This window comes from Cervus elaphus, chromosome 20, assembly GCF_910594005.1.
Source record: "Cervus elaphus chromosome 20, mCerEla1.1, whole genome shotgun sequence".
Lineage (NCBI taxonomy): Eukaryota > Metazoa > Chordata > Mammalia > Artiodactyla > Cervidae > Cervus > Cervus elaphus.
The window spans coordinates 24,898,157-24,913,008 of NC_057834.1; the positions used below are offsets into that span (position 1 = coordinate 24,898,157).

Sequence of the window (14,852 nt, forward strand, 5' to 3'; positions counted from 1 at the left end):
AGGTGTATACTTGCTGCTTAACTTTGGCTTCCCCTTGGTTTGCCAGGAACGGCCGGCACAGACCAACGCCATTGTGGACGACTCTGCGCCCCCCTCGGTGGCCCAGTTGGCTGGGCGGTTCAGGGAGCAGGCAGCCGCTGCAAAGGAGGTGAGTCAGGCGGCATCAGAGCCCCTCTCCGGAGAGGGGACTGCAGGAAGGGGAAGTCTGGGTCAGGCCCAGAGCAGAGGGAGGGAGGAGGTTTAGTGATTACCAAATTAGGAAGCGAAATCAGAGAGGGGTCTCTCTGAATGTGAGGAATGTCGCCATGCCGCTGGGCCTGGGCAGGGTCTTTCCTCACCGGAGTGAGGCTTATACTTCGGCCAGGAGGGAGCAGACATGGGGCTGAGCGTTGAAAGGCCTGCTGTCCGAGATGGGGCTCTGGAAGCCTGGTCCACCTCCATCCTCCACTGATGGAGATTCAGAACTTGCACAGCTGTGCTAGGCCTGGGCTGGTGCAGAATAAAGAAGTCCCCACACCAGGCTCCTCCCCTGAGCCTAGGAATTCAGAGCACGGGTAGATTCCAACAGAGAACTGGGAAGCAAGGACTGACAGGGAAGTGCATTCAGATAGGAAGCAGGGATCAGAAAGGGAAGGGATCTGGTTAGCAGTGGATTCTAGAATCCTGGTGGAGAGGACAATGTCAAAGGGGGCTTTGTAGTGTTGGAGAAATCTGGGCCAGATTTTCTGTAGTCCTACAGTCTGAGAAGCTCCTTAGAAGTGGAATGTGGGAAGGGCACCCCAGTGTCGGGGGAGGTTTATCATGGCCCCTTGGGGAAAACGAGAATGCTTTTTTAGATGCGTTGTTTTGTGGTTTTATTTTTCCATCTGAAAAACCCATCCATAATTTCTAGACACAGTAGGCATGTTATAAAGGGTGAAGGAGAGAGTACTGACCTAAGGCTCTGGCAGTGCCCAGAAGCTGGATATGAGTGTTATTTTGAAATGTTGCTTCAGTCTGATGAACTCAAGTAAAAGAGGATGCCAGCAGGAGATCACTGGGAGAAGCTAAACGTCAGAGTGGGTAGACAGTACACTGGAGTGACTTTATAGCTAACTGGCAAAGACAGGCAAACTCACTCCATTCTCTTCTCCACCAGACATTCCTAAACATTCCTAAAGCCAGTTTCCATTCCTTCCTCTTCCTCCCTGTTGCCTGATTAGCTCTCTCTCTTTTTCTGTGTGTCTGTCTGTCGCCCTTCCCTCTAGACACCAGCCAGTAAACCAACCAGAAGGAAACCGCCCTGCTCCCTCTCTCTGTTCCCCCCCAAGGTAGAGCTGGGCCAGAATGGTGAGGAGGTAAGTGCTGCTGCCTCCGGGGCTCCAGAGATGCTGGTTATGGATTTGCTTTCTCCTTCTTATGGGAAGAAACCCTCAGTTCACATTTGTAGACTTTAAAGGCTGTGCAGGGAATTTCTCCTTTTCAGATTCGGGAATGAGCCTTCTTTTCTTGATGCTTCCTGTTCATTTACTGTGAGAATGAAGCCCCTTCCTATTCCCTCTTATTGAGCCTCCTTTATGGTTTTTCAAGGACAGTAGCACTATTTTTCAAGCCTGAGCGTTTCAGCCAAAAGAATGGGCCATCGAGTATTACCACATCACATCAGATTTAGGACTCGTGAGAGTCATGTTTGATTCCCAGGTCTGACTTATATGATCTTCCATGTGCCCAAGGCATCTATCTGGAAAGACGGTCTGCACTCACATGAGGTAGAACTGCAATGAGATAATTGAGTGTTTCTGTGGTATCTTGTACAGGATGGCTATTATTCTGGATCACTGGAAGGAAACCAGAGCCCTCAGGAGGCCTCATTGCCCTCAGCTATAAATAGCCAATGTTACCGACATAATACAGGCTCTGGTATCACAGAGCATAGCCAGCAATGGATTCCCAGCCTGCATGTTCACCTACCCTTATTCATCTAATTGTAGCTGTAAGAGGAACTTGTCCACACCCTCCCAGGAGCCCATGAACCTTCCCTGTGGTTGCGGTCCCCACCAGGAACAGATTTGCATGTTCTATCCTTCAGCCTGGGAGGCCAATTCCCAAATAGAGCAAGCCAGCCAAAGATAGTCCAGTCCCCATATCCACTGTGACACCTCTTTCCCCACTGTCTTTTTTGGGGGCCAGCATCTTGATGACAGACGGACACGGTAGCCACATGGACTTTGGCGAGCCTCTCCTTGTCTGCTTTTTCTCACCTATAAAGTGAAACATCTGGAGTATATCAATGATGTTCAAACCTTTTTGTCAACCCAAGGCATATAAGCAGAAGCCCATCAGATAAATCAGAAAGAGCTGCTCCCTGTCAAGTGGAATGGAGAAGGGGGTATCTAGAGCCCCATGTGCTCTGGGAATACTACCACCCCCCCACACACACACTGAACAGAGATCTTCTGGGATGAAAATCCCCAAGAAACACAGTGGAAAAACACTAAGTTTTTGGGGGGGTCTCCTCACATGCTCACATTATGATTCTGTGACTTTGTGGGTTCATCAGCCAACATTCTGACCAAATACATATCAACAACTTCTCTTTGCTGAGGGTCATCTTCCCCTGTGACCACCCTCTGGGCTTGGAACCTGTGTTAGGCAACACGCTAAGGCTGTGGCCACTAGGAGCCCCCTGTGAGGCTGCCCCCTGACTGGACTTGGCCTTGGAGAAGTCCCTGCACTGCACTGAGCCTGCTTCCTATTTTGTAAAATGGGACAAGAGCACTAACCAGTCATGGGGGCTGGATGGGGATGTTTATTCCCTGGATAAAAGTGGAGTGAGCCAGGTTAGTTCAGTGGCTCTGGGAGAAATAAGTTTGCATGTTGCATTCCATGGGGCACCACCAGAGTTAAATGGTCTGTGACAGCCAAGGGCTGAATGAATGGGAGGTTGGATCTTAGAAGGAAAGTCCTGGGGTGACAGGCTGCTTGCATATGCGTAGGACATTGCTTCCAGATATCAAAGATTCTTTGTCACCTTGAAATTCACACAAAAATAAAACAAGCAGCCAGCTTTGTCTGGCTGGGTTAGATGGAGGCTGTTGTCCATAATCCTTCCATACTCTCATGGTACAGCCTACAGAAGCCCTAATGCTGGGAGCCTTGGGGGCCTGCAGGGAAGGCCCCAGTCGTCACCTCCCAGTTTCCAGTGCACAGTGCTGAAGGGGTCTTACTAGCTCTTCTTCATTCCTGCCCCCTCCCTATGCCTCCATGAGCCTGAGATGGTGAGGCCAGCCCCTGCCCCGAGAGTGTATTGTAGTTACCCCTCTCTGAAGGACCCACCCAATACTGCGTTTCAATGTAGCCACTGCCTCACCTGCCCAGAGAAGGACTGAAAAACCCGGTCATTATTCTAGTCACTATTGGAATGTCATATATGGACATGCATACACATAGAGAGACGTCAGGTTGACTTGATCCCTCTAAACTTGTGAGAGGCCGCCACTTGTCTGGAGCTGCTAGTTACACAGTAAAGGAGATGCTGCCCCTTGCGGCCACTCCTAGGAACTGCACTGGTGGCTCCTCTGGATTCTTCCTGTTTGAGGTCAATTCAAATCAATAAGGGTTTTGTAGGGCATGAGCTGGGTTCCCAGCACTGTCCTACGAGGAAGGGACTGTGTTTATTGAATTTGCACTCTCTTCAGAAGACAGTGATCAGTTATGGAAGAGAGGAGTTTAAAATTATTACATAACGTGAGTTTGGTCAGCACAGTTGTTGCAGTTTCTAGAACGGCATCTTCAAAAACACTGGCTCATGTGAATTTTCACTTTCAAGCCCAGAAATTAAGGTCGACCAAATCTGTTCTCACAGTGGCCACAAGGCTCCTTGAAAGACGGACCACTCTGGAAATACATCTGACGATGCAAACTCATGGAGCCAGAGGCACCTGAAAGCTGGAGGAGGCCTTAGAATTGCTTATTCCAAACCACTTGCCTGCTTGGGTCTTGGTTGAGAAGGCCAAGGCCAGGGCATCCATCTAGCTCCTGTCACAGCCAGTTGGGGACTTTCTGGGCAGTCCAGTGGTTAAGACTCCAAGCTCCCAGTGCAGGGGTCATGGGTTCAATACCTGGTTAGGGAACTAAGGTCCTGCATAGTGCAGGACTCCCCTCCCAGAAAAAGGCCAGCATCAGAAAGGACTGGGAGGGGGCCTCCTGAGTCCTAGCAAGTGACTGATCCACTCCAGCACCATCCCCCCATTCCTGGGCCTTAAAAAGGTCACAGAGAGTTCTGTTGAGTGAGTCTCTCTCTTTCCATCACTAAACTCATCTCCCTCAATAAATATCTCAGGTTTATAAGAAATTGGTATTATTCCTCTTATAATTCAAGTAGTTTAGAATATGGGCGCAAGAGGCAGTGTCCCCAAATGTAGGTTTTTTTCCTGCTCTGGTCTCTGTCCAACAACATGGAAGTCACCAGTTTCTTTTTATTCATCACCATCATCATCATGATCACTGTCATCATTCCTACACGTTGAAGATCAATATACCTATGGAGCTAGAATCAGGCTGTAAGGATTTCACACAAAACAAGGAGCCAATCTTTTTAGATAATGTAAAATCCAAAAACTGACAAGATTCCTGACATATATTCATCACAAAAATATCTCTAACTAATGGCATATATATGTACATTTATTCATATATATGTATGTATGTATGTACATGTATATCTCAGACATCATCCACTTTTAGAGGGCAGGCACACTCCAACAGTAAAGAATCTTCCTGCAGTGCAAGAGACCCAGGTTCAATCCCTGGAATGGGAAGACCCCCTGGAGAAGGGAATGGCAACCCACTCCAGTATTCTTGCCTGGAGAATCCCTTGGACAGAGAAGCCTGGTGGGCTACATACAGTACATAGGGTCACAAAGAGTTGGACATGACTGAGCAACTAACACTTTCACAAAATCATGTTCATTTTTTTATATAACCAACACAATGTGTGGAATGTAGGGGGTACTCAATATATGTCTGCTTAATCAAAATTAGAATTCAATGTTTTGGAAAATGATAGTTTATAAACAACACTATTGATGAGGTTTCCCAAAATATTATTAGTTCAAGGAAAGAATTTCAATAATACCTCTGTCAGGTTTCACTCCAACTCTATGGTTTCTTGTTATATTTGTGACAAACAGAATGGATGGTCACTTGCCCTTTCTGTTTGAAATCCCCTCCAATTGTTTTCCCACATTACTAAGGTCATGGGCTGAAGATCTTATCCCCCTCAGACATAGTCTGTTCCTTCATGATGACCATGAAGGCATCCTTCCTGGACAGGATGTTCTGCTTGCTCCAATGCACAGGTTCAGGTGGTCTTGTGAGTGGCAGGAAGAGGGAGAGGGGAGGGGCAGCTTGCTGGGCCTAGTACCTGAGGAGGTGAGTGAGTCCCTGCAGCTAAGTGGGGAAGTGATGAAACCACCTTTTTGTTCTCATTCCAATTGTGGCTTCTGGGCTCCAACCAGAAGCCCACTTCCCTTCACCTTACTCATTTGGTTGTTTTGGTCCATTTGCTTTTATAGAAGTCACTGCCCACTGCAAACCACCCTCCTAAAGTCAAAGTGAAGAGCTCACCTCTGATTGAGAAACTTCAGGTAAGTTCAGAATGGTTCAGAAGTTCAGAATGTCACTACCTCTTGTCCAATATTTGCATGTCTTTGGGATTCCTGGGGGTAGTTCCATATGTCACCTGGATAGTTGACCAACTAGAGATTAAAGTGCCCTGAAGCCTTTTTGTCCGACATCTTAGCGAGGCAGCAGTGGTTGCAGTTGCTCTCCCGCCTTCGCTATGCCACCCAAGGACGACAAGAAGAAGAAAAATGCAGGAAAGTCGGCCAAGAAAGACAAAGATCCAGTGAACAAATCTGGGTGCAAGGCCAAAAAGAAGTGGTCCAAAGGCAAAGTTCAGGACAAGCTCAACAACCTAGTCTTGTTTGACAAAGCAACATATGACAAACTCTGTAAAGAAGTCCCCAACTATGAGCTTATAATTCCAGCTGTTGTCTCTGAGAGACTGAAGATTCGTGGTCCCTAGCCAGAGCAGCCCTTCAGGAATTCCTTAGTAAAGGGCTTATTAAACTGGTTTCAAAGCACAGAGTTCAAGTGATTTACACCAGAGACACCAAGGGTGGAGATGCCCCAGCTGCTGGTGAGGATTCATGAACAGGTCCCACCAGCTGTACATTTTGAAAAATAAAACTTTATTAAATAAAATAAAATAAAGTGCCCTGAAGGATGGGAAGCTCTACTTAAAGGCAAAACACTAAAATAAGGACCCTATCAAATGTGAACTCATGTCGTTAACACCTAGCAGAGGTTGAAGAGAATGGGATATCTTATGAGAAAAGGACATTATAGTGCAAGAAACACTCCAGGAATAGTCAAGTCCTTTCTAAGGCGTGAATGCAGTCACAAACCACTTTAACCTTATACAGGGCTGAAATTCAGTTGCTAGACATTATACCACTATGGCCAAGTTCATTGTTTGGAAAGCATTCTGTCCTTCCTCATCACCAATTACCTTGTATGCCCTCACCACTGTGCCCACTGGCTTTCCTAGGAGTGTAAATGAAGCATATAACTGCACTTGATCTCACAATCTTGTTGTGGAGACAAGATTTTCACGGGTTAGTGTTGGTCACTCAGTCGTGTCTGATTCTTTACAACCGCATGGACTTTAGCCCACCAGGCTCCTCTGTCCATGGGATTTCCCAAGCAAGAATACTGAAGTGGGTTGCTATTTCCTTCTACAGGGAATCTTTCCCACCCGAGGATCAAACCTGGGTCTCCTGCATTGCGGGCAGATTCTTTACCATCTGAGCCAACAGGGAAGCCCAGAATTTTCACATATGATACAATAAAAGACATATGGGAGAGTAAATACCAGAGATCTAAATTGTGGCCAACAAAGGTCTGTCTAGTCAAGGCTATGGTTTTTCCAGTGGCCATGTATGGATGTGAGAGTTGGACTGTGAAGAAAGCTGAGCGCTGAAAAATTGATGCTTTTGAACTGTGGTGTTGGAGAAGACTCTTGAGAGTCCCTTGGACTGCAAGGAGATCCAACCAGTCCATCCTAAAGGAGATCAGTCCCGAGTGTTCATTGGTAGGACTGATGCCGAAGCTGAAACTCCAATACTTTGGCCACCTCATGTGAAGAGTTGACTGGAAAAGACCCTGATGCTGGGAGGGACTGGGGGCAGGAGGAGAAGGGGACGACAGAGGATGAGATGGCTGGATGGCATCACCGACTCGATGGACATGAGTTTGAGTAAACTCCGGGAGATGGTGATGGACAGGGAGGCCTGGCGTGCTGCGATTCATGGGGTCTCAAAGAGTGGGACACGACTGAGCAACTGAACTGACTGACTGACTGATCCAACTCCTACTGCTTTAGACCAGGACTTTTTTTTTTTTTACAGTTGGTATGGTTTTTCTTTTTTAAATTTATTATTTTTATTATTTGGCTGCACTGGGTCTTTGTTGCAGTATGGGCTTGCTCTAGTTGCAGCTCATAGACATAATTGCCCCGAGGCATGTGGGATCTTAGTTCCCTGACGAGGGATCGAACCCACATTCCCTGCTTTGGAAGGCAGACAACCAAAGAAGTCCCTAGACCAGGACTTTTTAACCTCAGCATGATTTGGGCTGGATAATTTTGTTTCAGGGGGCTGCCTTGTACACTGCAAGATGTTTAGCAGCCGTCCTTATTCAGTAGATGCCAGCAGCACTCAATAAACTGACAAAGAAAAAGTGTCCCTAGGTATTGCCAAATGTCTCATGGGAACAAAATCATCCCCCTGCCCCCTACCTTAGGTGCGATCCACTGCTCTAGAATTATAGAGCAAAAAGAAAGTCAAGTGGTCAAGAGTAATTGACGAATGCTTTATGAAACACCTCCTCCCTGAGTTGGTCCCCAAGGGTGGCTGGAAAGGAGGGGGGGAGGTTCTCCTGGTGTGGGAAAGTGTGAACTGAAATGCAGAGGAGGAGCAAGCGTGATATGCCTGGGTCAGGCCTAGAGAAGATGCTTAAGCTTTCACTGCAGTCTCAGCAAGGCTCTCCTGCACTGGATTCCCCTGTCTGGGTCCAACTAGTGAAATTGATTCATCAACCTTGTTGTGGAGTCATTCTTAGGGATGTGTCAGGACAAGTGGTCACAGCCTCTGTGGTTCTCAGCTACGGGAGAGCCCAGAGATTTCACCCCCAGCCCAATTTGGTGTTAAGGAAAGCACCTCTGGTTTGGGGTCATGAACCTACCTGGTGAAGGGTCAGAAGGAGTCTTTCTGAAGTTTAACTCATCATGAAAAGCCCTGATTCCATCTCAGCTGCAGGGAAGGGGTGGGCTGTCCATCACTGTAGAAGGCTACAGGACTCCCATGTACCTCAAAGGGATCTCTCACAAGGGACCCCTAAACTCAGACACCCCTCCTTGATGTCAGGGGTGTAATGCAGGACACCTACTTCCACCTCCCTGCAGCCCACCACAGCCCTCAGTCAAGTGCTAGAGATTATCACGAAGACCATGTACCTTGAAATTTTGGTCTTATTCCCCTTTTCCAGTCATTAACAAGTGTCTTAGAGAAACATGGAAACCTGAGAATGAGGTTTTGATCTCCAATTGTTTAATCTTATGAAGAATGTCAGTAATAGTATATAATTTGACCAAATCCCTTAGGAACCTTACTTTGTTGGAACTATGTAGGGAAAGAACTAAGAAATGCATCATCAGCTCAATTTTTCTTCTAAATATTCTACTGGAAGAGATAGAAACTATGATGTGTCTTCATTGAAGAAGTTCATAATTCAAAGTTCAAGGGACTGGCCTGGTGATCCAGTAGCTAAGCGTCTGCACTCCCAATGCACGGGATCCCTGGTCAGAGAACTAGATCTGGCAAGCTGCAACTAAAGATTCTGCATGCTGCAACTGAGAACCAGTGAAACCAAATAAATAGAAATAAAACATTTTTTTAAAAGAAGTTTTCCACTGGCTAGAAGACCCACTTTATTTGTGAACAGTATTCTCTAATATATAATTTTATTTATTTACTTTTGGTTGTGCTGGGTCTTCAAGGTGGCTTCTCTGGCTGTGGAACTCAGGCTGTAGGGCTTGAGGGCTTCCGTAGTTGTGTCTCTTGAGCTCAGGAATTGCAGTTGCCCAGCTCTAGAGCCCAGGCTCAATAGCTATGGTGCACGGACTTTGTAACCCCCAGGCATATGGGATCTTTGTGGAGCAGGGGTTGTATCTGTGTCTCCTGCATTGGCAGGTGGATTCTTTACCACTGAGCCACCGGGGAAGCCCGTGAGCAGTCTTACAGAGAGGATTTCCCAGCTTGACATTGAAAGGGGAAGAAGACCTCTTTTAATGCCCAGTTAACCTCCCCACTGCCAGGAAGCCTTCCGAGCCATCCCAGTACACTCCCTCGGCCTGTGTGGTTCAAACCTGTCCCTTGGTACCCGCCATATGCTGCGTTTAGACGTGGCGTGGGCTCACAGTGTTGCTATGTAACTTCTATATTTTTAATTTTACCATGACACAATCTTGTCTATATTAGAAATTCTTCCTTAAAATCACAACAGAAGTACTAATGTCATCTTAAACATGTATAATGCTCTATACTTTGCAAGTCCTAAAGTCCCATGTAGGAGTTCTTCAGGATGACAGAGCCTTGCCTGACAGGAGGGTAGCACCAAGGAAAGTCTGGAGGGAGAGGGTGTGGGTCAGATAATGACAGGAGAGAGTAATAGGATCAGATCATAAACGACTCTGAAGGTCAGGCTCAGTAGATTGAGCAAATAAAGAATCAAGATACCGAAAGGCTACTGGATTCCCTGTGGGTCACACAGCTATCAAGTGGAAGAGTAGATATCTGGAGTCAGATGTGTCTGTGTGGAGAGCATCGTCTGCCCCTCAAGCCTGGTCCCTTCCCGGCAGACCTTGCTGCTGGCTTTTCTGCTCTGGCCGATGCAACTGGGCAATGATTTGGAAATGTAGAGGGTAGAGCTGGAGGAACCGGTTCCCCTAGACGATCCTAGGGGACCCAGGGCACTCACATTCAATCCCTCCTGCACCTTCTCTGAGGCAGTCGGATAGTTCTAGGACCACCTGCCTCCTCCCCCAGCAACCTTATGACTCCCTCCGGCCCTGGTTACCTTTGGGTAACCCCTTCCCTTTGCTTGCCCTCAGGGTTCATTTTAGTCTGGTGCCAACCGCACTGTGATGCCCAGGTTGGGACACACATGTACATCTGCACGGCCAGCTCCCCCTGGAGGGGCTTGGGGCCTGCTCTGTCCATCATTCTGGCCGTCCACTGAGGAAGACCCTGTACTTACTCGGAGGCTGAGGGTCAAAGAGACCTGGCTTGAATCCCAGGGCAGATTCCTTAAACACTTTGCTAATTTGCGCCTTGGGAACAAAACTGAATGTGTAGGGTAGAGGGGGAAACTGCACACGCCCAGCAAAGAGTAGGCATTGTGTAAGTGGTAACTGCTACTGAACTCTGACGACAAGGACGGTGAAGGTGCTGACTTAGTGTGAGATCCTGGTGCCTGCAAGTCCTGGAAGTTGCTATTTTGGCCTCTTTGTCTATAAATTGGGACTGTCCAATGCATTTTTGTTAGATCAAATCAGTACTTCCTGGGCATTCTGGAATGCAGGCTGGAGTAAGCCTGGTAGCAGAAGGTAGACAAAGTAAGCAGGTCTTCCAGGAGCAGGACGTGCTGTGACAATGGATAATTGGTTAGGAAATAAGAAAGGCCTCATGGTACCTAGTCTCAATCAGTTCTAAGGCCAGGAAATCAACATGCTAGAGTAGGAAATTTCATCTTCTCTCTTCCGTTACCTGAAATTCCTCATCTTTCCCAACAGGCCAATTTAGCCTTTGATCCAGCAGCCCTGCTTCCTGGGGCCTCTCCCAAGAGTCCTGGATTCAAGGCCATGGTGTCACCATTTCACAGCCCGCCTTCTACCCCCAGCAGCCCTGGAGTGCGGTCTCGGCCCAGCGAACCAGAGGAGGTGCCCGTCAGCTTTGACCAACCTCCTGAAGGCAGTCATCTGCCCTGTTACAATAAGGTAATGTCTGGGTCCCAAGTATTGTGATGTCTTTGTTTATAATGTCTGTGGACATGTGGGCACTGGGCAATCCTGAATTATCTCTACCCTGTTGTTGTCCTGAAGGAAGGAGGACACACCTTAGCTGTGGTCAGAGCTGCGTTTTAACAAAGGATACGTCTCCTCTTTCTGGCAAGTGATCCCTGAACTAAGCTCACCCTCTACCGAGCCTGTCTCTCTCATCCCCCCTCCCTGTAACTTGCTCCCCTCACCTGAAAGGCAGGCATGGGGAGGGAGCGAGTTCTCCATCCTTTGTGGAGAGAGAGGGGGGAATTCACAACTGACCCCAGCTGAGACTTATGTCAAAAGCAGTGACTCGGCAAAAAGGAGGACAGGGTCACTAGGTTGTCCTGTCCTGACTTGATCCAAACACTCCTGAGTGACCAAGAATAGGCTCAAGTCATGTTTGTTGCATCTTGCATCTAGGGTTAAGGGGCTTCCCAGGTGGCGCTAGTGGTAAAGAACCTGCCTGCCATGCAGGAGATGCAGAATCGATCCCTGGGTCAGGAAGATCCCCTGGAAGAGAACATGGCAACCACTCTAGTATTCTTGCCTGGAGAACCCACAGGCAGAGGAGCCTGGAGGGCTACAGTCTATAGGGTCACAAGAGTCAGACATGACTGAAGCGACTTAGCCTGCACGCCCACCCCAGTTAAAAAACATCCAAACTGTTTCCTTTGCAAAAAGATGTGTAACAAGGCTTGTTTCTGTGGATGCTACCTGTGGTTTGTGTGTAATTTCATCAAATCCCTGCCCTACTGGAAGGAGGTAAGAATCAGGGAATCAGAGATGCATACAATCCAATACACTCCAACAATACACCTGGCAAATTTGGCCAGAGCCAGGGAGAGGCTAAGAGTTAAAGGGCTCCAATGCCAGGAAATGGTATTAATAAATGGACGTGACTTTAGAATTATGGATGGAGCGAGCAGGATCTTCTGGACCCTTCCAGAGAATCCATCTAAGAAAAAGAGATCAAATATGCAGAAACAGGTAGAGCCCAAGGAAACAAAAAGGTGATGCGGTGGGCTTGAGCCTGCTGGCTGGGGACAGAATGGGGATCCTTCAGCCCAGAACAATGGAGAGACCCCTGGGAGCAGAGAGGAACGCTGGGGAGAACCCTAATGCTGGGGACTTTAGTCTTGTGACAGCAGTAAGGGAGCAGGTGGGATTATTTCTGAACCCTGCAGGCCATGAGGACTGAGGCCTCGATGGTATGCAGGCTAGCCTCACTGTGGGCTCAGCAAAGTTTCTGGGAAGCTCTTTTAAAACCAAGCATTCACTCTAAACCACTGAGACAAAACTAGGATTGACAAACACAAAAATGTAACGTGGCGTGTGGTATCTCAGTTTCCCAACCAGGGATCAAACCTGTGCCTCTGCATTGGCAGGGGGGATTCTTAACTGCTGGATTACCAGAGAAGTCCCTACTTTGCATATTAATGTTTAAAGGACACATCATGTGAATAAAGTAGAACATCTGATATAAACAGCCCACTGAACTTCTGACAAAGTCCAGTGGACCAAGGTCAGGCCTAGTTCTGAGTCTCACACACTTTCTACTCACCTTTGTCAAAGTAGCGTCCTCAAAATGTTAAAACATGACTCTAATATGAAATAGTGATTTTGTTCAACTTGTTAATTTATGAGGAAATCTATAAGTTGATAAATCTCAAAGAACTGGTTATTTATAGGCAATTAAATAGAACAAATGTTAGAATAAAATTGCTAAGTTAGACACCAAACTGATTGATGTTTTATAGAACAATAAAATCCTAGGCTATCTTTTCTTATTGGATAGAAAGCATTTTTATCTTTACCCACACAAAAAAAATTCTGCAGGTTACCATATAATACCATATACCCATAGGGCTCGACCTATAATAAATAGCAAACAGTGCTACATCCTCATGGGAAATCAAATGATCCTCAGGTGGGGCTTGTGAAACTGGCATTTGAAAGAACATGCGTCCTCGCCTTGGCCTTTTTCACAGATGTATATTGCTTAACACTTTCTTCCAGGTGCGGACAAGGGGCTCCATAAAAAGGCGCCCTCCTTCCCGGAGATTCCGGAGGTCCCAGTCAGACTGTGGGGAACTGGGGGAGTTCAGGGCCCTGGAGCCTTCCCAGGAGAATGGTGCCAAGGAAGAGAACGGGGACGAAGTGTTCCCGGCCAAGAGCAAAGCCCCAGGATCCCCTGCTCTGCGGAGGACGTCCAGCGGGGCAGGGAAGCTGGAGGAGAAGAGCAGAGCCGTGGGGGAAGCCCAGGAGCCGGAGAAGATTGTGGGGGGCTCCGAGGAGGGGGCTGGCCAGCATCCAGCCCAAGCCTCCAGCTCAGAGGTGGAGGATGGGTGTGGAAGCCCCACAGAGGAGAGACCGGCTGGAGAGCAGACAGAAGAGCCTGCAGAGGTGAAGGAGAGGGTGGCCAGTGACGAGGAGGCACCTGGACAAAGCAGCCAAGACACAAAGGGGCTGGAGGAGGGAGCCGTAGAGGAGGAGACCCCTCAACCCCCTCCTGGAGGAGGGGCGGGCGGCCACAGCCCAGAGCAGGGGACCAGCGAGGAAAAGCAAGATGAGGGGGCCAGCCTCAAGCCAGGCTGCCCCGACTCTGGCCACACCCAGCCGGACACCAGCGGCGAGGTCCCCAGGACAGAGGTGGGCGCCCTGCCTTGTCCCTCCCACCCCACTCCCAACCCCCAGGACAGGGCAGGGCCAGCGCACCCCTTTTCCCATGCCCTGTCCCTTGTATCTGTCACCAGTCAGCCAGCTGTGCAGTAAGACGGGTGCTGGATTGAGACCGGCTGTCGTGATGGGGAGCAACCAGAAAGGGAAGTGTGTCCATTGCTCTGCCTCTCACTGCCCCGCAGCCCTGGCATCTTTCTAGGTGTGACTGAGACCCACACATCGAGGCCTCTTGGTGTAGTGTCTGGGCCTGGGCTCATTGCTGTGGTGGATTCCGAGAGCAAAGGAGGTACTCCTTCCATAGAAAACTCACAGGCTAGCGCCTGAGACCAGCCATTCCTTAGAGTGCAGTAAAGAAGGCAGGCTTGTCCTAGGGAGGTCTGGAGCACAAGTCGGGGAAACAGTTTGTATGTGGAGTGCCGGTGCAGCTTCAGGGTGAAGGCAGCTTTTGATTTGGGCCTTTAAAGGAGGTTTTGTGACTACAATAAAAAAAAAAATAGAATAAAAAATTTTTAATATAAAACTATACTCCAATTGAAAATAAAATAATTTTTAAAAAAGAAAGCACACAAAATGAATAGAGGAGGCTTTATGTTCCATCTATGTGACTTCCCTGGTGGCTCAGACAGTAAAAGCATCTGCCTACAATGCAGGAGACCTGGGTTCGATCCCTGGGTCAGGAAGATCCCCTGGAGAAGGAAATGGCAACCCACTCCAGTACTCTTGCCTGGAAAATCCCATGGATGGAGGAGCCTGGTAGGCTACAGCCCATGGGGTCGCAAAGAGTTAGACACGACTGAGCGGCTTCACTACACTTTATGTTTCACCTATTCATGCACAGGGGTTAGATACCTACTACACATGGGTGGGGGGAGTGCCTCAGTCCCTTCCTTCCTGCTGGACCTGCATTTATTCACCTGGCTCCTTCTACCACTCCCAGGAAGCCTACCTTGACCTCACCTACCTATGCCTCAGGAGCAAGACCAGGCTTCAAGAAAAGTTCTGTGTCCCATCCCCTACCACCACCCCTGAC

General features: G+C 48.2%; 1 protein-coding gene and 1 pseudogene across 2 annotated transcripts in view; both read left to right on the forward strand.

Annotated features, from left to right (window-relative positions):
* Positions 1–14,852, forward strand: part of RCSD1 (RCSD domain containing 1) — a 72,822-nt gene that overhangs the window by 51,957 nt on the left and 6,013 nt on the right. The window contains exons 2-6 of one of the 2 annotated variants that reach the window (XM_043876465.1): positions 47–148; positions 1,248–1,337; positions 5,556–5,627; positions 10,895–11,098; positions 13,160–13,792. In XM_043876465.1, the coding sequence (XP_043732400.1) occupies positions 47–148; positions 1,248–1,337; positions 5,556–5,627; positions 10,895–11,098; positions 13,160–13,792 (1,101 nt within the window). The remainder of the gene's footprint in view (positions 1–46; positions 149–1,247; positions 1,338–5,555; positions 5,628–10,894; positions 11,099–13,159; positions 13,793–14,852) is intronic. The other variant, XM_043876466.1, reaches the window with a different exon arrangement.
* LOC122676897 lies at positions 5,634–7,011 on the forward strand (annotated as a pseudogene).